This window comes from Aedes albopictus, unplaced genomic scaffold (assembly GCF_035046485.1).
Source record: "Aedes albopictus strain Foshan unplaced genomic scaffold, AalbF5 HiC_scaffold_508, whole genome shotgun sequence".
Taxonomy (NCBI): Eukaryota; Metazoa; Arthropoda; class Insecta; order Diptera; family Culicidae; genus Aedes; species Aedes albopictus.
In genome coordinates this window covers 1364-25000 of record NW_026917319.1, presented here as the reverse complement: position 1 = coordinate 25000, position 23637 = coordinate 1364, and the positions used below count along the sequence as shown (strand labels likewise).

Genomic DNA, 23637 nt, shown 5'->3' with positions numbered 1-23637 from the left:
TCTGGTGGATAAAACCTCATAACTATTAAGGAAAAGCAAACAAAAACACTAAATGCAATATCCGGGAAGCGAAACAACTGCACTACTGTAATCAGAACCTATATCGATAGCTACATAGGCCTATACGGGCGCCCCAGTGCCTAAGCAGAGATCATGAAGGAGTAAGCGTTTTTTTTTATTAATGCAAAATGACATCACAGCTTATTAGACACAATCATCCATTGGAGTACAATAAAGTTCAAAAGAAATTTTCGGATGGAATTCAAACATACACACACAAATATTTATACAGCATCAATTCACAGAATTTTATTATCACGTTCAAATCTAACCCTAACTGCGCAGTTAATGTTAAGCTTTTAAATATACCTAGATTAATACTTAGTTGTAAGTATGAATTCAAAGACCTAAGAAAGGAAATTTTCCTGGCATTTCTTCAACGATTTACAAAGTCTTCAAAGTCTTATTATATTGTCTCTCAACAATAAATCATCCTAATATCCTAGCTAACAAACGCGACCCTAACCGCGGTCACCTACCCGTATCATCAAGTGGTTCCCACCTAACCCTACTCTCCATCGACAGAATTCTGATCACCAGCGTCGCCAGCAGCGCCGCGACGAGCTCCGCCACGCCGTCTAGTGCGGACGCGTCGACCTTTCGCAGCTGGACCGCCAGCTCGATTAGCTCCCTCCGGTACGCCATCCTGTTGTTCCGGCTGTACGGATTTCTCCGCGACTTCGGCGCTCTCCGCGCAAATAGCTTCTTCCTGGGCTAATATGGGTGACTCAGGGGCACAGTTCGCCGGTGCTCGGCGGAATAGGGCAGCTTGGGGTGCGGCAGCCACAGCAGGAGCAGCTCCGAATGTTGTACCTCCAAATAGTCCAGTGGCAGCCTGTGGTGCGGCCCCCAGCGCTTGTGGAGCTCCAAACGTGGTGGAACCTCCAAAGCCCCCACCAAACGCAGCAGGCTCTCTTGCAGCCGGAAAGCCAAACGCTTGGGTCTTGAATGCACTTTCAACTGGGGCAGGAGGACACACTGCCAACGTAGGAGGACAAACCACGGGCCGTGCTCTCACCGGTTCACCTCCGAAGTAGCACTTTGTCACTCGAGGAGCCGGAACGAAAGGGACGTAAGCGTTTTCCTTTGCGGCGCATTCCTTGTTCACCGCAATGTCCAATGCTTGCTCAAGTTTGAGCGTTTCACTCTCCTCGCACAATCGATCCAACACTTGTCCCGGACGCAGCCCGGTTATGAACTTGTCCAACAAAACACTTTCCAAATTACCCGCGAATTTGCAGTCCACCGAGAGTCGCTTTAGCTTTCCGTACCACTGAGTCACGTTTTCGTACGGCTCTTGCTTGGTGTTATAGAACTTGACCCGCTCGCGGAAGATCGAAATCTGCGGACTGAACTGTTTTCTCAGCAATTCACACAGGAACTCGAACGGCTTATCCTTGGGTAGTGCCGGATTGCAGAGATCCCGCAGACTCTTGTACGCCTCCGAACCAATAACGCTGATCAGAAACGCACTTCGCTTCTCGTCCGGCACATCGTTGACTTCGAAAAATTGCTCTAACCGCTCGTAGTAGACATTCCAATCGTCCAGCTGACTGTTGTACTCGGATATCGAACCAATCATCTGTTTCTGGCTACTACCCATGCTGCACGACCGTGAGGAACTAAGCTTTGGTTTGAATCGGTGAAGAATGGAAACTGTCGCGCGACGGCCCACTACTGGGGTGCTTTATAGAGTACAAAGTGAACGCATACATTCGATTTGGTTTGGTTCGGTTGGAGAGTGGTGGTGCTCTTAACTTGCAACTACCACCAGCGTACTGTTCAAATACTTCCGAAGCTGAACAAGTTAGTCGATATTGTATTTGCGATTTGTGCTTACCACGTCATGTTTGCTTTTGTGGTGGCTTGCATGCGCTGCTGAGATCATAACGAATGTGGGATGATTACGGAATAATTGAATCACATCGGTCGGAAGAGGGAAGCAACAACGGCCCATTCCATTATTGTGGCACTATAAACACATTTGGAATGCATTTGATGATAATATTGAAACGGCAGGCTGTAATTACACTAGACTGTGAATCAACAAATGCGTCCTTTATTCGATGGTTATCAGACCAGAAGAGCGTAGATACCATGTGTTGCATTGTTTGATTACTTGGGTGTTTCAATTGCAATAATGAATGGAAGTGGAATTGATTGGGTTTTGCATAATGATAGATATCGGAAACTCACGCCTTTGGATATTTAGTCTGCTTTCCATAACTGCAAAACTGGTACCTTTTCAGTTAGGTGCCTTTAAAACGACTCTATGATATTACTCCAAATTCCATTATCTAGGACGACCCATTACCCCGAATAACTGTATTGAAATTGAGGAGTCATAACTAAAAAAAAAACAACAGCTATGATAAAAATGTTATCAGTGGCAATGCCAACAAATGTCTTAATATATCAACTGATAAAATAGCCTATGTTTGAAAGAATGATATTTTCATAATGATTGCATCAGCAGTTAAGTTGCCAAAAAGATCCTTAACAGTCAAACATGCAAAAACAGCCGATGCTAGAAAATGAAATTTTGTGGCTTATATCTCGATGCGTGGAATATTCAGGCAAGCAATCGCAAGAAAATTGAAAAAAAAATAAATAAAACAAGAAAAATAGTCCCAATTTTGTCAAGTCTGCGATTTTGTCAACTCGAAATGTGTGTTTTGATTTTAAAGAGACACTTAAACCTTCTGGTCAGTCGTCCTTGCAACTCGAAACGTAACCAAAAGCTGATAAAATTGGGTCATCTTATCTTGTTGGGCAGTTTTGCGGAAAACTGCATCATTGCACAATAGTCCACGAAACAAATTTACGAGGAAAGATGCATTCAGCGCCTTCAAATGATTTTTTAGATTAATATGGTCTTCTACAAAGTTGTTCCTAAAAATAAGGCCCTCTTTTCAATATACATGAAAATTAGGGTGGTACATACAGGGGATAGACAAAATGATCGGGACAGGCAAAATTTTCACTTTTCAAAAAATGTTCAGCTAGCTGTAACTTTTCGAAAAGTGCATCAAATTTTCACTGTAAGTTCACCAACTAGTTGTGTATCGATATCTTTTGAACGGAATTCTCAGTGACTAAAATGTGCGTTTTTTTTAGCTCTAAATGGTTCTTAGACAACTTTGATGAGAAATTAGAAAAAAAAATATAAAGTGTTTGAAGTGTTCTGACCAAATTTGTACCATTTTCCCATAGTTTTCATAGGGTGACGGTGAAAGAAATTGTTTAACTGCTTTATCTTTTTGTTTCAAATTTCTCGTCAAAGTCGCCCAAGAACCACTTTTAGAGCTTCCAAAACGCACATTTTCGTGGGCTGAGAATGTTACTGTGTCATTCCGTTCAAAAGATATTGATGATTTTCTAGAAAAAGTAGTAGTATTTTTCACTTTAGTTACAAAAATAATACCCCTCTAGTATTTTGATTTTTTTTTCTAACCACATTTTTTTCTTTTGAAAGCAGGCAAAAGATATTTTTTTTTATATTTGCTCCAACCCGTCATAACACCTTTTCAAAAAACTATGATTTTTTTAGAAAAACACCTGTAACTTTTGAACCAAAAGAGCATCTCAGCGCACGACGAGTCTTAAAATGCTCTACAAGTGTTACTTGGGCGGCTTTGATGAAAAATCGAAACTGAAAAAGTTATCGTCAGAAAACCGATTTTTCTTGAACCACCCTAAGCTTATTCAGAAAAATATCTCTAGATCGGACAATTTTAAAGCTACATAAAAAGTGCCTTCAGTAAACTTTCTCAAAATTGATAGATCTACAACTTTTCCGAAGGATGTATACAGTTATTCTTGCAAATAAAAAAGTTTGGTTTCCAATTTCTTTGAAAATATGGACCACCCTCATTTTCTTGCAGATTGGAAAGAGGGCCTGATTATTAGGGGCAACTTTGTAGAAGACCTTATTTGCCTAAAAACTCATTTGAAGGCGTTGAATGCATCTTTCCTCGTAAATCTGGTTCGAGGACCACTGTGAATTGTAGCTAAAATTCCGATTACCTAGTGAGACATAGTGATTTATTCAACCGCTACAAAGTGGTAGAATGTCGAACATGGAACTCCAATCTATGTTGTAATTTATTTATTTATTTCGTCAACCGTTTGTAGACTACATACATACATAATTTGTTCTATATTATATTGTATCGTACAGAGTTGAAATATTGTTTTAACTTTACGCGAGACATGGTCAAGTCGATAGTTGATACTAAATCGCTTTATGAACCCCAGATGTTGGTAGCTTTATGAATTATTGTATTGTAATGATCGATAAAACTCATTTTAGTATCTAAGATCACACCTAAGTCTCTAACTCTTTCACATCGTTCAACGATTTGATCCCCTAAGGTCACACTAGTTATATGCTGGTTCCTTTTTCTACTAAAGGTGATAGAATTACATTTTTTAACGTTTAACTGAAGCAAACTTTTATTACACCATATGTAGAACAAACGTATTTCGTTTAGATATATACTAGTGTCTTCTTCACTTTTGATTTCCATGAAAATCTTCATATCATCTGCATAAATTAATATCTTTGAATGCTTGAATATATAATATGCGTCGTTTACATATAAAATGAAAAGAAGAGGACCTAAATGTGAACCCTGGGGGACACCAGACGTTACATTAATGGGTTGAGATTTGCTACCTTCGAAACGTACTGTTTGTTGTCTATTTGTTAAATATGATTGAATCCAAGAAAGCAGTTTATCATCAATTCCTATTTTCGAGAGTTTGAACAGCAATAAAGGGATATCTATGCGGTCAAAAGCTTTACTAAAATCAGTATATAGAGCCTCCACATAATTGCCGTGGTCCATAGCATTAACTGTGAAATTTACAAACTCTAGCAGGTTAGTTGCAGTTGAGCGGCCCTTGAAAAACCCGTGTTGAGAATTCGTTATTCTGTTTTTCACTTGATTAAACATTTTTTTATTAACAATGGATTCAAACAGTTTTGGGATACAAGAAATAATTGCAATTCCACGGTAATTTCGTATGTCGGACTTTTTTCCCGATTTATATATAGGGATTAAAAATGAGTTTTTCCAAATACTGGGAAATGCAGATGATTCAAGGGACATGTTAAATAGCCAAAATAGAGGAGATGTCAACTCAATTGCAAGAGTTTTCATAAATACTGGGGGAATTCCGTCCGGTCCTGATCCTTTTGAAGCGTCCAAACTTTTTAAACCTGTTAAAACGTCCTCCACATTGATATGACTTACATGAACATCTCTTGAAAATGAGGGCATGAATGAAAAATATTCTAGATCACGATCATTCTCGGAGAAAGTCGTATAGATATCTTGGAAAAATATAGCGAAGAGATCGCAAATCTCCTTAGAGGTTTCAGCCGTTTTTTCATCTAATATCATTTTTGAGGCGAAATTACTTGATTTTGATTTAGTCTTAACATAATTGAAGAAATTTTTTGGACAAGACTTGATTTCGTTCTCAGTTTTCGCATTATACTCTTCGAGTGTTATACTGATGGCTGTATTTAATTGGTCACATATTTCCAAATATTTTTGTAGATTTTCATCAGTGTTATTCTTCTTATACATTTAGTGAGCTTTTTGCTTCCGGTTTCTTAAATTTATGATATTTTTGTTGAACCAGACTGGATGTTTAAAATTTCCATGTCGCCTTTTCATTTTAGTAGGAACTTCTTTGTCGATTATTTCATATAATATTTTATAGAAGGTGCCAACCGCATTTTCAATATTATCTTCACTTTTCAAGATTGATTGCCAGTCTACCACATTTAATTTATGCGTTATGTTGTCATAGTTTGCTTTATGGTATTCGAATACTTCCTCATATTCATAGTCATTAGATCTTGGAATGTTGTGGACGAATAGAGAATATTCTATGGCAGTATGAAATGCTTCATTTTTTCCATAGAGGAGAAACACATGCATTAACGCAGAAATCCTCGTTAACATTGGTCAATAATAAATCCAGGTAACAATTTTGTTGATTTTTTACATTATTTATTTGATTTAATCCCATAATGGCAATTTTGTCGAACACAAATTGTAATGTTTCGTTGTCCCCAACAACTGGTAACAAAATACCTTCGTTGTCTATGTCTGGTATAAAATCAGCATTGCGTTGATTAAAATCACCGTATATGTGGAGTTTTATTTCTGGGGGTAGCTGTGATAAAATTTCGTCAGCGTTAGCGAAAAAGACTTCATATACCGTTTTATTTGCAAAATCTGGAGGAAAATAAACTGATGCAAATACATGTGTTTCACCCGCAATACAAGTTTTAACCCAAACATGTTCAAACTCCTTAACTTTCGATGAGTTTATCAATTCCGAGTTGAATTTAGAGGACACTGCAATAACAACTCCACCTCCTGACTTTCTTTGTGACAATTGTAAATTGCGGTCGTCTCGAAAAACATTAAAATCACTTCCAAAAACTTCTTCACTTTTTATGCCTTCATCCCAACTTGTTTCAGTACCGAGAACAACTGAAAAAGATGAACTTAATAAATTTTTATGAATCTGCTTGATTTTCAACGAGCTTCTCATACGATTAAAATTTTGACAGTATATTAGAATTTCATTGGTATGAGATTGAGAAGAAGTTTTTGAAAGATTGTCATTATTGATTGCGTTAATACCTGAAGATATCTGACAACATTCTGTCTCTAGCGTCAAATTATTCAAAAACTCGATTGTTGACAGGAACACGATGAGCAATAATTACTGAAAGAATTCCGCATCGCCGGGCCTAATGTCCTATTACAGCTGGTAGAAGAACTCGTTTGCGGGAGTTGGCAGTCTGCACGAATCGGATTTAATATCTCACCTCTATGGAACTTTACGCCTCGGTGCGCCGAAGGTGGCTTTGAGAATGCTACTTTCGCTGCTGCTAGCAGGTCCTTATCCAATGGAAGAGTTTGCGCATCATGATGGCGGGAATGGTTTTTTGTGCTCCTGTTACTATTGTGGCGGGACGGGCGAAGTCTAGTGGTGTCATCGTCAATATTGCTTCGATGTCTGTCGTCATGATTATAGTTATGAAAATAGCTTGGCGGTGATTCATTGTTGTTTGTTGCCATTTTCCTTTGGCGATTTTTTAACATTTTTCTTCTATTCTTTGCTTTATCGGCAGCTTTTTGCTGTAGTTTACGACGTTGCTTCCGTTCATCATAGTCAGAATGGTAAAATCAGAGCTGGGTGCTCTAGGTTTTCAAATTTCAGCGTGCCATGTACTGGTTATTTCTTCAATATTGCGCCTTATTGAGAAGTATTCCAGGTTAAGAGGACATCCATTAAGTACGTCACGCTTAAAGGGGGGAGGAGGGTTTTGTGAAGGTGTGACAAGCATTGTATTAGGTATAGGAAAAACCCGTACGAAGTTGGGGGGGGGGTTGACAATTCTGCGTGACGTACTTAATGAATGCTCCCTAATGGGGAACCTCACCATTAATTATGTTTTCTCCAACTGTTCTCTTGTAGTTCAGTCAGCAGTTCAGCAAAAATTCTTCAAGAGATCTCGCTAAGAATACTTTTAAAATGTATTGCTTCGCATGTACTTTTTTAAAATTTTCTCCACTATTACCTCCAGGCATATCGCCAGAAACTCTTTCGGGACTAATATTATTTTTCCGGATTTGCACAAAAATAGATTATTGCATGATTTCCCAGAATGATCTCAGCAAGAACTCTTCAAAAGATTCCTCCAGGCTAAATGCAGTCCTTTTTATGTAATATCTGTGGTGGTTTCTCTTGGGATTCGTCCAAAGATTCTTTCAGAAACTTCTTGGGTTTTCTTCAGAGGTTTCTCAAGAATATTTCTCAAAAGCTTCATCTTGAAACTAGTAAACGGGTTTTTTCGTAAATTCCTTCAAATATTTCTCCTGAGATTCCTCAGGGGTTATTTAGAAAATTTCGTCAAGCATTGCTACAGAGGTTTGAGCATCTTTTCTTCAAACATTTTTGAAGAAATTCCACCGGGAATATTATCAGAGTGTCTTCAAGGAGATTTTCTTTAAGATTTTTTTCAGGAATTCTGGTAGAAATTTCTCATGTTTTTCAGAATTTCTCTCGATATGTGTTGATAGTTCCAGGACTATTTTCTTCGCAGGGGTTTTGAGATTCTTTCTTGTTGGAATTTCTCGAAAGATTCCTTCAGGCTTGACTTCATATATTCAGGTATTCTCTCTGGTATATACAGATTACTTCTGATTCTTCTGAAAATTCCTCCAGAAGTTTAACCAGGATTTCCTCCAGATATTTCTCCAGCAAATGTTTAAGATTTATTCAGACCTATTTTTCAGTGATTCTTCCAGATTTCTTTCCGAAATGCTTCAGAAATTTCTCCAAAGATATTCTCAGCAGTTACTGCAAAATCTAATCTAGAATCTTTTCCTAGACATTTTTCAAGATTTTTGCCTTTCTCGTACACTAAGTGTACTGGAAAGGCTATATGTTCACTCCAATAATGACTATTTGATAGAAGGCCCGGAGGTTCGAGTCACATATACCAATCAACTCAGCTCGACGAATTGAGGTGATGTCTGTGTGTGTGTGTGTATGTAGGTGTGTGTGTGTATGTGTGTGTGAGTATGTGTGTGTGAGTATGTGTGTGTACAAAAAAAACCCACATCACTTTTTGGCAGTAAACCTCAACCGATTTTAATGACCGACAGTTCATTCGACGCGAAATCTGGTCCCATTGTTTCCTATTGAAAATGGTTCGAATCGGTTCAGCCGTTCCGGAGTTATGGCCCATTAGGTGTTCCGGACCGGTACCCCAGGAAGGAGCCAGATATGGAAATGCTACAAAACCATGCATGCGATACATCAGACCACGGCTTTTTCGATAACCTGACGAATAGATAGCAGGAAAATACTCTCAGTCCATATCTGAACCGGTAGTGTTCAGGAATCAGTTCCGGATGTCCCGCCGGAAGTGGTCAAATATAAAAGTGATCCAAATCTATGCATGCGACACATGAAAAAGCGGCTTTTTCGATAATTAGATGAACAGTGAACAGGAAAATAGCTTTTGATTCAGCAGAGACTACCGGTAGTGTTTCGGAACCGGTTCCGGGTGCCCCGCCGGAAGTGGCCAAATATAAAATTGAACCAAACCCATGCATGCGACACATCAACTCGTGGCTCTTTGGATAACCTGATGAACGGATAGCAATAAAATAGAATCAGACTATATTTAGGAATTCCAGTAGTATTCCGGAACCGGTTCCATGTGTCCCGCCGGAAGTGGTCAAATGGAGATGGGAACCAAACCCATGCATGCGATAATTAAAAAGCAGCTTTTTCGATAATTAAATAGCAGCTTTTTCGATAAACTGAAGAACGGTGAGCAGGAAAATGGCCTTAGATCAAAGCATAGACTACCGGTAGTGTTCCGGAACCGGTTCCGGGTACCCACTGGAAATGGCCAAATATAAAAGTGAACCAAACCCTAGACCAAACCCATGCATGCGACACATCAAATAGCGGCTTTTTCGATAACCTGGTGAATGTTTAGCAGGAAAATAGCCATAGATAATAGCAGAGAATACCGGTAGTGGTCTGGAACCGGTTCCGGATGTCCCGCCGGATGTGGTCAACTTCGAATAAAGTTTTCCAATCCCCTTTTGCGTCTAAAATTATTGCGCAAAATTTTGATCCGACTGGTTGCTCCTCGCGCTCTGTGATATGGTTCAAAATTGAATTGGATTCAATATGAAAAATTTCACTTGGTTTTAAAGGGTGGTACGGTCAAAATTTGGTCACACCATTTTTTTTCATAACTTTAGACTGCGTACATCAAAACAGCTTATTTTTGGACCAGTAATGGTACATTATATGTAGCTTATGCCATAAAATTTTCATCAAAATTCATAAAGTATTGGTTGATATATAGATAAAAGCAACGACCTGCCTTTTTAAAATTTTGTACAAAGCGCTCCATAGTAAATTTTCGGTAATTTAAGGACAGTAAAGCACAATTTTGATTATAGAACTACCAATACTGCCCCGATTCATATGAAAATTTTACAGTACAATACTATTATAAAAATATGTTCTTAGTTAAATTTTGAGCTATTTTATATGAATACTTCCAAAGTTGTAGCAGTTTGAATATGAAAAAAACTGACCAGGTGCCACTTAAGAAAATATAACTTTGTAACGGCTAGATAAAATTGAATGAAATTTTTACACTACATTTGACATGCATACTTTACAAGCAGAAAAGTTTTCATTCAAATAGGTTAACTTTGTCTGGCTATATAAATAAAACAGTAAAAATGTGTTCTTATTTTTGAATCCTCTTTGTACAAATCTTTAAAATGGCAGATCTTAGGGTTGAACAATATCACCGCAAATTCTAAACCGATTTTGATGAAAATTGTATGGTATAAGTTACATACAATGTACCATTATTGGTCCAAAAATCAGCTATTTCGGTGTACGCAGTCTAGAGTTATGAAAAAAATTGTATGACCAAAATTTGACCGTGCCACCTTTATTTCTTTGGTTGAATTTTATGAATCTAGTAACCAATAATAATAAAATATAGCATAAAGAGTACAGAAAAAAGTTTGTCGAAGACTGTAAAGTGATTTTTGATTGTGAAATAAACTATATTTTAGCTTATTATTATCGTCTTAGTATTGATCGGCCTCCAGTAATAGTAAAGGTGGTCACGCATTCAACTAAGAGATCTGATATTTTTCAGCTCTGCCTATACATTGAGCATAACGTCGGAAATATGTACCAATAATACGTTTCTCAACTCGATAATGGCTTGGATACAATTCTTGCTTTTATAAATAAAGTATTCACAGGATTCAGGATGCTTAGGTCGATGGAAAGATCATGAGTGCATATTCGACGAGAAAGTCACTATCACCACTAGGTGGATTAATCAGGGTTATTTCTATATATACCTGCAGAGTGTTCTCCAGCTCTCCTTGGTAGTTTTTAAATATCCCTTCAAGAAACTTTTTTTTCAGCTTATTCAGCAATTATCCACATAATTCCTCCAAGATTTTTTTCAGTTCTGTAAGTATCATATTTCCTTGAGAATCATATTTTTCTTTTTTGTCTTCAGAAATTACATAAAAAAATCTTCTAAGTACTCCTCAACTGGTACCTCCGGGATTTCTGCCAGAGATTCCCGGAAAATGTTGTGAAAGATTCCTTCAAGAATTGATTGTGTTGTCACTATAATACGACAGCCTATTTATTGCACCCATACAAAAAACTAGAATCGCTCCATAGCAAATCAAAAAGCGCATCGTAAAGAATGAACAAATGTTCCATGAAAATTTGCAATGTCCCTTAAGGGACGGAGCGCAAAAAACTTTAATCTCCATACAAATAGATCAACTTTTGCTCACCAGAACTCTAAGATTTCCCAACATAACAACAATTATTATATTTTAGCAACATAGAAACAGATAGATGCTCCATAACTATAATCAAACTGCACCATATAAAATATGAATTGCTCCATTGAAAATAAAAAAATTCACCATGGATTAGCAAATTTTCATAATTTGAAATCGGTTATTCAATACGGCTTCATATTGCACTAAGCGTATTACCGTTGCCGGATACATAGTTCTTTTGTTATATTTGTCCGTCTAATGGACTCTTTAGACTTTGGCCAGAACCCAGCCCTCCTTCCCCTTAAGAGGCTCGTATTTTATGAACAGGCTGAACAGGCCACCGGGGTCCACTATAGGATTATTTACAAATATTTTGACGCCTATAGTGGACCCCCAATTTGATTTCCATGTTATCTGCCTAGCCGCCGACGATGCCTATAGTAAACCCTCCTAAGTGTTTACATTCATTAAATAGTTAAAATAACCGATTTTTGTGGCCACTGGGCAACTCGTTTGTCAGGAACTGCTGTGTAGCAGAGATGGAAACACTCTCATCGTGAATCAACTCGCGAGTATAAAAGCAACAAACGGTTTACTCACGGTGCCGAGAGTAAGCCGTGTGTGGGTTTATTCGCACCCGCTTGCTTCACGAGTATGAAGCAAAACAAAAACAAAAACACTCATGAATTTTTATTCGCGAAGAACAAGTCGAGATGCGGGAATTGCATTTTAGTGCGATTTTAATGGCAAAACAAGTAAGTATCCATCAGATAGTAGTGTTTTGTGCTTTTTTGTTCCTGAAAAGTTAATCTGTCGGCCGTGTAAATTCGTTTTTTCACAAAATTGAAAAATGTTCAGAGCTGCTTCGCGAATCAATCACGAGTGTAACCAGCTTCGTTAGCTCGCGAGTGAAGGAAGTGCGAATATATTCTGGCTTCTGTTGTTCACGAGTAGGATAGCTTTGCGTTTGTGTCTACTCAGCTGCATTCCTCACTATTTTCCATCCCTGCTGTGTAGCATTGTAAATGATGTTCCCCCGGTGGAAATTACCTTGAAACAGTTGATTTGGGCAATAATATAATAATAAAATTAATCTGTAGCGGGTCCACTATAAGCGCAGAGTCCACTACTAGCACACAACCCTAGTGTGGGGAGGCCATATGAACACCAAAAGAATACGGAATGAAATATAGTGAACTTGAAAACAACCAAAGAAACAATAGAAATCTGCCCAAAATGATCTACTTACTTCACGATTGTTCTAGATCGCCTCATTTTTATTGTTTTTTTCTTTGTTGTTGTTGTCTTTCTTTGGCATTGTTTTTCTTGGATTTCACAATAGGTACTCGAATATTTTGCCTTCTGTTCACTATACTATTGTATAATAATGTACATAGTATTGTGAACAAGGTTCTAACACAGCAACAAGATGTCAATACATTCAGTTACTGTAGGGTAGAGCCGACTATAAACAGGATACCCTGAAATGTATTTAGTCCAAAAATAAATGGTTGAAATCAGAGTTACTCTTTTGAACTATTAATCCTTTGTACACTAAAACCTCTTTTTATGCATGTTTTTTTATGCACTTTTAATTTATGCACCTTTTTTTATGCCCAGCTACTCAGAACCAATATTGTGCATAAGAATATTTAATAATGACAGGAACTATTGCAACGGTGACCGGAGGCTGTTTACAGATGAGAGAAAAGGAAGGTTACAGGTTCGTTTTTGGGTGTTTCCGAAGGTCTCATGTGCGTTACATGGGCCCCGAGTGGGCCTTAAGGGGATTTCGGAGTCATTTCAGGAGTCTCAGAGCATTTTAGGCTGGTTTCAAAGCCGTTACGGAGGCGTTGGTTTAGGAGGATTTTTTGAAATGATGTTTTAGATCATTTTTGGCGTGATTCAGAGGCGTTACGGAAGCGTTACGGAGGAGTTTTCGGGGTGTTCGGAGCCTCTCAGGTGCGTTACATGGGGTCCGAGGGGGTTTAAGGGGGATTTTGGAGGCATTTCAAGACGTTTCAGAGCATTTTCGGCGGGATGCAGAGGCGTTACTAAAGCGTTACGAGGAGTTTTCGTGGAGTTCGGAGCCTCTCAGGTGCGTTACATGGGGTCCGAGGGGGTTTAAGGGGGATTTTGGAGGCATTTCAAGACGCTTCAGAGCATTTTCTGCGGAATTAAGAGGCGTTACGAAAGCGTTACGGAAGAGTTTTCGAGGGGTTTGGAGCCTCTCAGGTGCGTTACATGGGGTCTGAGGGGGTTTAAGGGGGATATTGGAAGCGGTTCTATAACATTTACCCGAAAACCATTTACCCGAAAGACATTTACCCGAATGACATTTACCCGAACGTCATTAACCCGAATGCGACAAATACCCGAATGCGACAAATACCCGAATGCGACATTTACCCGAATGCGACATTTACCCGAATACGACATTTACCCGAATGCGACACTTACCCGAAAAATAAAAAAAATGTGTACTTGATCCCCATATGATTTGTCAATAATAAATATGTTATGGCCCGGTATCATATAGCAGGCTTTTGTTAGACCTAATAATCATCAGACTGAGTGATCATCAAGCACTCTGGTACAGGGCTAACTGGCTGTCACAATGCTATTTTAATCAAAGGATTTTTGTTGATATTCTGTTCTTTTACGGCTCCATCCAATTAGCCCGAACGCCAATCCGAATCAATTAGGAGGTCGCCCAAAAAATGCAAAATTAGCTACTTATATACACGACCACAAACAGGCAGCCATACCGCAAGTATTATCCGCTTTTTCTAAGATTTGCCTTCTTTTTAAAATAGGCTGTTCTTTCGAATTTACATTGTCCACCCGTAAACTGTTGATGAGTTGGTCGGCTGGTACTGGCTAAACTGGTAAGTTCTCCATAGAATGTATTCATTCTTTCTATAAGAGGCTACTTTTTCGAGTTGGAGTTGAAATGTTATTTACCTAGTTTGTTGCGGACGAACTACTAACTCCATAGGAGACCCGTGAATCCATCTTTCTATCTATATCCTTTAGGGAACTATTATACATATCTATCGGGGTGATGACCCATTCGCGGAAATGGCTTTTGGAATAATGTCCTATCCGAGGTTATGAAGGCATTCGAGGTAAGGGGGTAGAGTTTCTTTAACAGACATAGCATCACTGTGTTGTTTGGTGGCCAAACTATTACCTAACCTTCGGAGATTTTCCCTTCTTCTCTTCAAAGGCTGTTCTTTCGAGTTGCACTGCTGCATATTTTGTAGGCGTTCGAACTACTAACTGCACAACACACATTGTTGCTGTACAATAGAAGAATAAGCCAATCATAAGCTTAATTTTTGAAATTTTGATTGAAGAAGCTGTTATTTAGCTACCATTATTGTTAGTTGGGATGCATATAAGTTTTGTCCTTGTTTCGATTATATGATGTTCTTTTAAATTACACTCTTACATGATTGAGTGATGGATTCCAAGTCTACATCTAAGATTTTTTCCTTCTTTTAATAATGGGATGTTCTGTTTGGTGAACAATCTGCAAACTTTTCTGTCAAATATTATTTTCTAATGATATGTTGATTTTCCGAGGGCTGTTTCTAATCGTTTCGAACTAATGACACCTTGGCCTACAAACAGAGATTTCCCCTTCTTTAAATCATAAACTGTTCTTTGCTTATCAAAAGAACAGCATATGAATCAAAGAAGGGTAAATATCTAGAGTGAACGCTAACAGCGTTAACACAACAAATGTAAGCTGCAGTTATGAGTTTTATTCAAGCATATGCCCTGTGAATTCCTATCGCGGATCATTTCAGGGAAAATTTGATAAAATGGGTTCTTGAGGAATATCAAAATGCTTTTCTGATCCACAATACAAAATAATACATGCACTTTTTAAATAGAACAAAATAAGTGAACTTTATTCACAAAATCATAATTTGTGCATAGTAGTAAAATATTCGGGTAAATGTCGCATTCGGGTAAGTGTCGCATTCGGGTATGTGTCGCATTCGGGTAAATGTCGCGTTCGGGTAAATGTCGCATTCGGGTATTTGGCATTCGGGTATATGTTACATTCGGGTAAATGGTTTTCGGGTAAATGTCTTTCGGGTAAATGGTTTTCGGGTAAATGTTATAGAATCATTGGAAGCATTTCAAAATGTTTCAGGTCATTTTCGGCGTGATTCAGAGGCGTTACTTATGCGTTACGGAGGAGTTTTCGGGGTGTTCGGAGCTTCTCAGGTGCGTTACATGGGGTCCGAGGGGGTTTAAGGGGGATTTTGGAGGCATTTCAAAATGTTTCAGATCATTTTCGGCGTGATTCAGAGGCGTTACGGAAGCGTTACGGAGGATTTTTAGGGGTATTCGGAACCACTCAGGTGCGTTACATGGGGTCCAAGGGGGTTTTGGAGGCATTTCAAGACATTTCAGAGCATTTTCGGCGGGATGCAGAGGTGTTACTGAAGCGTTACGAGGAGTTTTCGTGGGATTCAGAGCCTCTCAGGAGCGTTACATGGGGTCCGAGGGGATTTAAAAGGGATTTTAGAGGCATTTCAAGACGTTTCAGAGCATTTTCGGGGGATTCAGAGGCGTAACGGTAGCGTTACGGAGAAGTTCTCAGGGGTTTCGAAGCCTCTCAGGTGCATTACATGGGGTCCCCAGGGGGTTCAAGGGGGATTTTTGAGGCATTTCAGGAAGCTTCAGAGCAGACTCTGAAATACCTTAAATCGCCCCTCAAACCTCATGCAACGCCCTTTAAAGTCTCCTGAGATCTTTTGAAATGCCCCTAAAGCCCCTTGGAACGCTCCTGAAAGCCACCTAATACTATTGAAACACCCCAGAATTCTCCGTAATCCCATGAAAACACCAAAAAATCTTGACAGAACACCCTTGTAAGGCTCCTCAAATCCCCCGAAACAACCCCTTAAAACGCCCCTGAAGCCCCTTGGAACCCCCTTTTTGGGCTCTCTGGGAACATTCTGGAAACCCCCTTAGCCCCACCTCAACTGCCCAGGAGCAAGACCTGTTCTCGCAAACTAGATTTTCTAATTAAAGCCCAAACTTAATTTATGCATAAATTTCCCTCTTTTTATGCCTTTTTTAATTTATGCACATTTTTAATTTATGCAGTCCCAGCCATGTGCATAAAAAGAGGTTCCAGTGTATAGAATCCGCATGAACCGATCAAAAAAAGTAAAGTTTTTATAGCTGCTTTGACAGCTGTTGAGCCTGGTTAGTATTGAAGCTTCTGGGACGATGTTGAATTAGCATTCGCTTCGTGTTGTGACGGATCACAGAAGATGATGTGGAAGATTTCATTACACCTATAAACCTAACCCTGAAAATGTTTGGTAACCCAGGTAACCACTAAGCATTTGAATAAGCCGTACAGGAGACTGTATTGAGCATTTGAACTTCTTGCTGCCTATCTCTCTTTCGGCTTAGATGCCATCCCACAACACACTCGCGTTTGTGCCCGTTAGTTGCATGTAGAAGCGAATTGTTTATATGAGAAGTTGAGATTTACTCTTGGACACCAGCAAACAGACTGCTTGGTGTCCAGGTATGCGGAGTGCAAAAGTAATTCTCGGCTTCATATAAACAATTTGCTCTTATTGTAGATGTCAACGGCTGAATTCCAGGACAGTTTGAATGACATGTCAGGAACGTTTAAGGGGATTTCGGGGGCGTGTAAGGCGGTTTCAGGTGCATTTCAGAGCGTACCCAAAGGTCTCCGCGGCGTTTCATATGGTCAGACCAGAGAACCCAAGTAACCAGTAAGCATTAAAAATAGCATTTCGTCAGCATTATAGTAGTCACTACGACAAAGCGTTTAATGCTAATTGGACGTATATGCGCCTATAGTGCTACCTCACAGCAGGCTTTGGCAAAATAACGAGCTGTCTGAGTGCAGCCCCTTCAGGAACGTCGTAAATTTCAAATAAGCGTAATGCTTCGTTGAGCAAAACACAACAAAAATAGATTTACATCTGCTTTTCGCTTTTCTCGCTTCCTCGTCTTTGAACACTCCAGCTGCGATGTTAGGTGGTACTGTTTTGCATGTACATATCAGTAGTTCAAGTGAATTGAACTTACGATCTGGAGATTACTCATGCTGCTGAAGTTTCTGCTCCACGCTACAAGATACGATACAGCTGCGCCGATGGGGTGCGCTGATTTTATCCCCAATATGAATAATGAAATTATAAAGCAGTTCCAGCTCCAACACCCGACACATATTTTCAGAGAGATATTCCATTACGTATCATTCCTCCTTTGGTCTAGAATATGATTCCCTCTTCACCCTAAAACCGCGCAGCACCTAAAATGTGTAAGACCTACTCATAAGTGCATAATTTCCAGACTACATCAAAAATGTGTAACAGTAACACATTCACAAAAACAGCTCTTACACTCTTCTAGATGCGAAATGCCGATATTTTTTGTTTACCAAGGTCACTAGTAAACCTAGCTAGATTGCCGTACAAAAATTGTTGCGAATTTAACGATTTTGTGGACGCAGGAGCTAATTTTGTGAATGTGTAAAGGTTACACATTTTTAGTGTAGTCTGGAAATTATGCACTTTAGTGCTGATCGGTTTTAGGGTCTTCTGAATAATCCATCGATTCGGTACGTATTTTTCGACGATGGCCATGTTCCCAATCCAAACAAGCTGCAGCAATGTTTGCTCCGGAGGTTTTGAATGAGTAAAGAAAAAACGAATAAGCAACCCATATGCACAAATTTGTCAACAAAGGCACCGACTCTGTAAGATAGAGGCAGTATGAACAGACAGACACATAACATATCTCCCACATTCTTTGCTCTTAGCATTTGAAGAGCAGTTAAAAAGCATTCTGGATGCTTCCAAGCGAAAACGCCCCAAGCAGTTGAAATGCTAATTAACAGCCGAAAGTTTTTGAGCGGCACAGCTTATGCTAGTTCAAGGCAGCTATGCATTCTAACTGCTTTTGTAGGGCAGCAAGCAGTTCAAATGCTTAATATGGTCTGCTCTACAGCTTATTCAAATGCATGGTGGTTACCTGGAAACCTTAGGGAGTCTGACGGGGATTCTGAGGTCTCAGAGGGAATCAAGGGATTTTCAGAGGCTTCACAGGGTGCTTTAGAGGGTTTTCAGAGGTGTTTAAGGGAGCTTAGGAGGAAAATCATGGAGGTTTTCACAGGCGTTCAAGGAGGTCATAGGCAGTGGTGTCATGAAGGCTACTCCAGATTACTCAATAAGTAACCACTAAACAACTCTTAGTTAAAACAAAATTAACTTCCAGTATATGGACGCCCTAGCAATGTAAGAAAACAATCTTTTTTTTTTCAGATATAGGAAAACCGCCTATGTGATGTTGTACAATTTTTGCGCTCTGATGTGGCTGATACAAACTTAAAAAGAACTTTTCCTCACCCCCTCCCACTTTCAAACAACAAATAAATAGTATTTTTTTAAATATCAGCACTTCTTAAAAATACTTTCATAAATCCGATGAGTTGTTTATATTTATAAAATTTACCGCTTACGCCCCCACCCCTCGACCAACCGAAGAATAGTAAATCTATTTTGTAAGACGTGCAAGAAATGTCTTATATATGATATAGGAATTTACTGTTTCACATCCTAGATATGTGTATTCCGTGCAAAAACAAACTCATTGGTATTGGAACTTCTTCCAGGGATTTCTTTAGAAATCTCTCAAAATAAAAAAAAAATATTTCAGGGATTCTTTCAGAAATTCGTAACAGGCTTTGTAAGGCAATTTACTCCAGGATTACCCCACACATTTATCATCAGGCTCTATAAATCAATCAAAAATTCTTTGGAAACTTAACTTCAGTTACTTACAGGGATCAATTCGGTGTCCGGCCATTTGGCCGAATGCCGTTTGGCCGAATGCCGTTTGGCCGAAATATGTTCAAAAGAATGCAGAGGAAGTTTTTGACATTCCAACTACCAATATGATCATCAGAAATATTTCCTTCTTTTAATCATAGGCTATTCTTTCTAGTTTTGCCATTCAGGGATAAGTTGGCGTCGAATCTGTCAATATTTTATCAAAGATTTTTCCTTCTTCGAATCATAGGCTGTTCTTTCGAGTTATACTGATGCGAGGAATAGTAACATGGTCACTTAAGTTCATCATTTATTTTCGGCCAAACGGCATTCGGCTAAATGGCATTCGGCCAAATGTCCCTTTCGGCCGAATGGTGTTCGGCCAAACGGTATTCAGCCAAATGATCCGGAACCGATCAATTCAAATATTTTACTAAATATTTAAAAAAAATATTATTTTGGGAAGCCTTGCATTGATTGCTTCAGGATTTTCTTCGGAAATTCTGAACTAAACAATGTATAAACTATAAACATACTTTGACAAATTCTTCCAGAAATTAATCGAAGGGTGCATGTTAAAAATCAAGGATTTATTTAGATTGATTGGCATCTAAGCCGAAGGAGAGATTGGTTTAAGAAAAAGGAGTGTTCACAATGTGGCTTGCAGAATTCCTAAGAAATTTTTACAAGAACTAGGATTTTTTTCCAAAATTTCATTCAGTTTTTTTCAGGGATTCCTTTAGAAATTCTTAATGAGATTTCTTCATGATTTTTCTAATGTTTCCTGTGACAAATCTTCTATTGATTCCTTCTCAAATTGCTCCATTTTTTCAGAAATTTCAACATGACTTCGGTCTCAAAATCTACCGAATCTGATTTCATAAACTGCAACAACGGTTTCTTCAGAAATTCTTTCAGGAATTATTGATAAAATTTCTTAAGGCACCAAATTTTCCCTCAATAATTCCTCAAGAAACTCCTGCTAGAATTGAGTTTCTTATATTAATTAATCCAAGAATTTCTCCACGGATACTTTAAGGAAATCAGAAACAATTTCTAAGGAACTTGTACCGGTATTTTATTAGAAATATTTCAAGAATTATGTCTAGGTATCATTATTGAAGCTAAGCAAGGCGTTTCTACAGGTATTCACACTGCAATTTCTTCAGAAATACATCAACAGATTGCTCTGGGTAAGGATGATTGCAATCATCTGGCACGCTTTTGACTCATTTGTCCATAACTCATTTGAAATGCTATGTTTACCAAAAGTGTAGGGTAGTGTATTTCCTACAATTATCACCAAGGACGCCATATTCCAACTCTCATATTTACGGCGTGAGATCGCTATGAGCATTGAATGGGTTTCAGACGCTCCAAGACGTTTCATGGGAATTCAGGAGTATTTTTTGGGGTTTTAGTGGCTTCACGGGCTTTTATGAAAGTTTGATGGGAGTTGCGAATGGGTTCCAACATGTTTCAAAGGATTTCAGGGGGTTCACATGAATTCAGTGAAGCGTAGGCAGTTTCTGAAGGGAGTCCCGAAGGGTTTTCAGAAGTGCTTCGAAACATTTTAGGGGTGTTTCAGTGGCTTTGGTAAAGTTTATTGGAAGTCTAGGGAGGTCTCATGAGGGTTTTCTGAGAAATGTCAATACTTTTCAAGGCAACGCGAGATGTTTCATAGGGTTTCTTGAGCTTCAGCATAATTAAAGGAAAGCTCATGGAGATCTCAGAGGGGTTTCAAGGCGATTCAAGGAGTTTTGGGGCATTTCAGGGGGTTTCAGGAAGATTCATGAGGCTTCAGTAGAGTTTAAGAAATCTACAGGGAAGATAGTAAAGTTTGAGATGTTTCGCTGGACTTCAGGGGTGAGTGCAAAACTTTTTCGCAATACAGCGAAAATCCATTAGTTAGGTTTTGATGATCTCAAAGCATCTTTGTATCCTGATCCAACTGTTTACATTTTGCAGATATGATAAAATTTATTCGTGCATATCTTTTTGTGGAGAACAACATCTTGATTAGGCCTGTGCTTCAAATCAAATTCACATCGATTTGCAAAACAAAAACATCAGCCCCATGCGCCAAACAATTCAAAATTACATCACCAAATAGAAGACAAAATTTCACCTGATATTCTTCCCATTTCTAACTAGATGAACACGATTTTCTTCTGTGGTGACCGATGATGTCAGTCTCTGCCGGCATCATACAAATGGTGCTCTAATGGGCAGACTTTTGCACCACAAACCTCTATCAACCGGTGTGAGGAAAAACGCATTATCTTCCATCCGATATCGATTAATTCCAGTGTGAGCTTCTGATCCCATTCGTGACCAAACCCATCAAATTTCCTTTTATCAACGTCCTCGACCGGCTCGATGCTATCTTTTCGGTGACACCATGACCCGATACATACCAACAGGGAACTGCAACACATGTTGTGAAATTGTAACCCGGTGCGGCGATGGCAAAGCCGTAATTAGCCATGAGTCAGTACTGCCGACCGACCGACCGGCGCGGCGCGGCGTTTCATGATAAACCACGTTCTTCGCAAACTACTTTGAGGTGGTACGTTAGTGGTGGTTTGGTTACTACCACAGGCAGAAACGGATTTGATAGTGTGGATCGATTAGCTTAATGACGTCAACCTTAAGGGGGTATAAATATTCCACCCGGTGTACTCGACATTTCAGTTCAATTTCCAAGATGTAAAGTGACCAACGTAGTAGCAGCGAGTGGGAGGAAGTGCATTGCCCATCACCTCCTAACCGTAGTGAATAATGGAGCTGTAGCATCCTGAAGTACTCCGGCGTGGATCCGTCAACTCCACACATCAAATCGTCATCGACCACTACGGCCGCGATGTAGGCCGAGCCATTCCGGTCTCCGCCCGTTTGCTGGGATGGCGTCCGAGTGACATCCGAGCACCGTTCTGTGAGAAACGAAAAGTGTGAACCCCAGCGCTTGTGGAAATCATGTGCGATGCGAAAACTGACTCAGGCGAGTCGGGAATTGATGCAGCCAGTCAGCGTCTTGTTCGAGCGAATCATCATCGGGAAGACAAGTGAGAAGTAGATGCAGCAGCGACATCCGTTTGCCAGACCCTTGGACCAGGAACATTCGCAGCCCCAGAGAGTACCCCATTGGGTGCCCCTTATCGCGACGTAACAGATCAGAGTGCCGTGCCTCGGTTAACAGGAATACAATTTGCCGATTTCTGTTGAGTTGGCCCTCGGTTGACTCCAGAAATCAAACCCCCGTTCGACTCAACTTCGGTTGAGCCAACGAAACCCTCAAACTTCTTGTTTGAGAAAACAATCGGGATACGTCCGTTCCGGACAATTCTCACACATGCAGACTTTCAGTCCAACCAGAAACTTGCAATTATGCAGCATTCAATCTCCGGACCGAGAGAACCTTCGAGGCAACAGCCTGCCAACTCCTCCGAATTCTCCGCCTTGGATCACCACCAATTGTTGAAGTACCTCCGCAGTCCATGCCGGTGAACCATGACACCTCAATAGAATCGGATGTGAACAGTATCAGTAACGGTGAGGAACTCGGAAGTGAACAATCTGTTCGCTGTGCTTGGCATTGCCCTGCATAGCGGCATGGAAAGATTCACCTTCGAATGTCTTACAGTCGACTGATAAACCTAAAAACAATCCGCTTCCATTGGTGTTCATGTGAAGCCTGCATGTGGGACGAGCGTCGAGCCGTCGCTTCCGGTTGTCGATGGTCAACCAGGACATGAGTCTACAACGAGTCGAGGGTGCGGGCCCAACCAAGAAGACCCCTCGGAAAGGAAAAACCACGTCTCCTTTTGCCGCCGCCTCCAACCACGGGACCATCAACGGAGCCACTTTTGTTGGTTCTCCTCCCGCTACAGTGCGTCGTCGGTGGAAGAACTACCACGCCGAGCTCGGTGGGAGTCGATTCGAGCTACAGAGGAAACACCAGCGATACCCGGACGGACTGGGGCTAAGGTGAAAGTTGAGGCAACCAACGACGAACCAGCAGAAGAGAAAAGCCCACTGTTGAGCCTCCTTGCTCCGTGGGACCGAAAAAAAATGAAACCGGTGAAAAAATAATCAATAAAATTTCATCACAAGTGAATACCCAATTCCTCTCTGATTTCGCTCAATTTTTAATATCCGAAATTTCCTCCAACTGAAACTTATTTTGTTTTGGTCAATAATAATTGCTAATCATTGCTGTGTAAGGATAATAGCAACCCATATGAATAATTGTACCATTTATAGCGAAATCGAATTAATTAGTAGAGCTCAGAGTTTCTAGCTAACAATGCCCAATACATCTTTCTCGGAAAGCTTTAGTC

General features: G+C 39.7%; 1 protein-coding gene across 1 annotated transcript; it reads right to left on the bottom strand.

Annotated features, from left to right (window-relative positions):
• Positions 1–283: 283 nt before the first annotated feature.
• On the bottom strand, positions 284–22442 carry LOC115265355 (uncharacterized). The gene is made up of 3 exons (XM_029870056.2): positions 22295–22442; positions 22060–22230; positions 284–1749 (listed from the first exon to the last, which is right to left on the bottom strand). Exons 1-3 carry the CDS (start codon positions 22440–22442, stop codon positions 569–571), a joined length of 1500 nt encoding a protein of 499 aa, XP_029725916.2. The 3' UTR covers positions 284–568.
• Between the last annotated feature and the right edge of the window lie 1195 nt (positions 22443–23637).

What these genes read in the sequence shown, in the direction of transcription:
- LOC115265355 (XM_029870056.2), bottom strand. Translation starts at nt 22,442, where the DNA reads ATGGGGTACTCTCTGGGGCTGCGAATGTTCCTGGTCCAAGGGTCTGGC. An exon ending in TCAATTCCCGACTCGCCTGA is followed by an intron (nt 22,231 to 22,294) that starts GTCAGTTTTCGC and finishes CGTTTCTCACAG; the next exon opens with AACGGTGCTCGGATGTCACT. An exon ending in TTATTCACTACGGTTAGGAG is followed by an intron (nt 1,750 to 22,059) that starts GTGATGGGCAAT and finishes TTTGTACTCTAT; the next exon opens with AAAGCACCCCAGTAGTGGGC.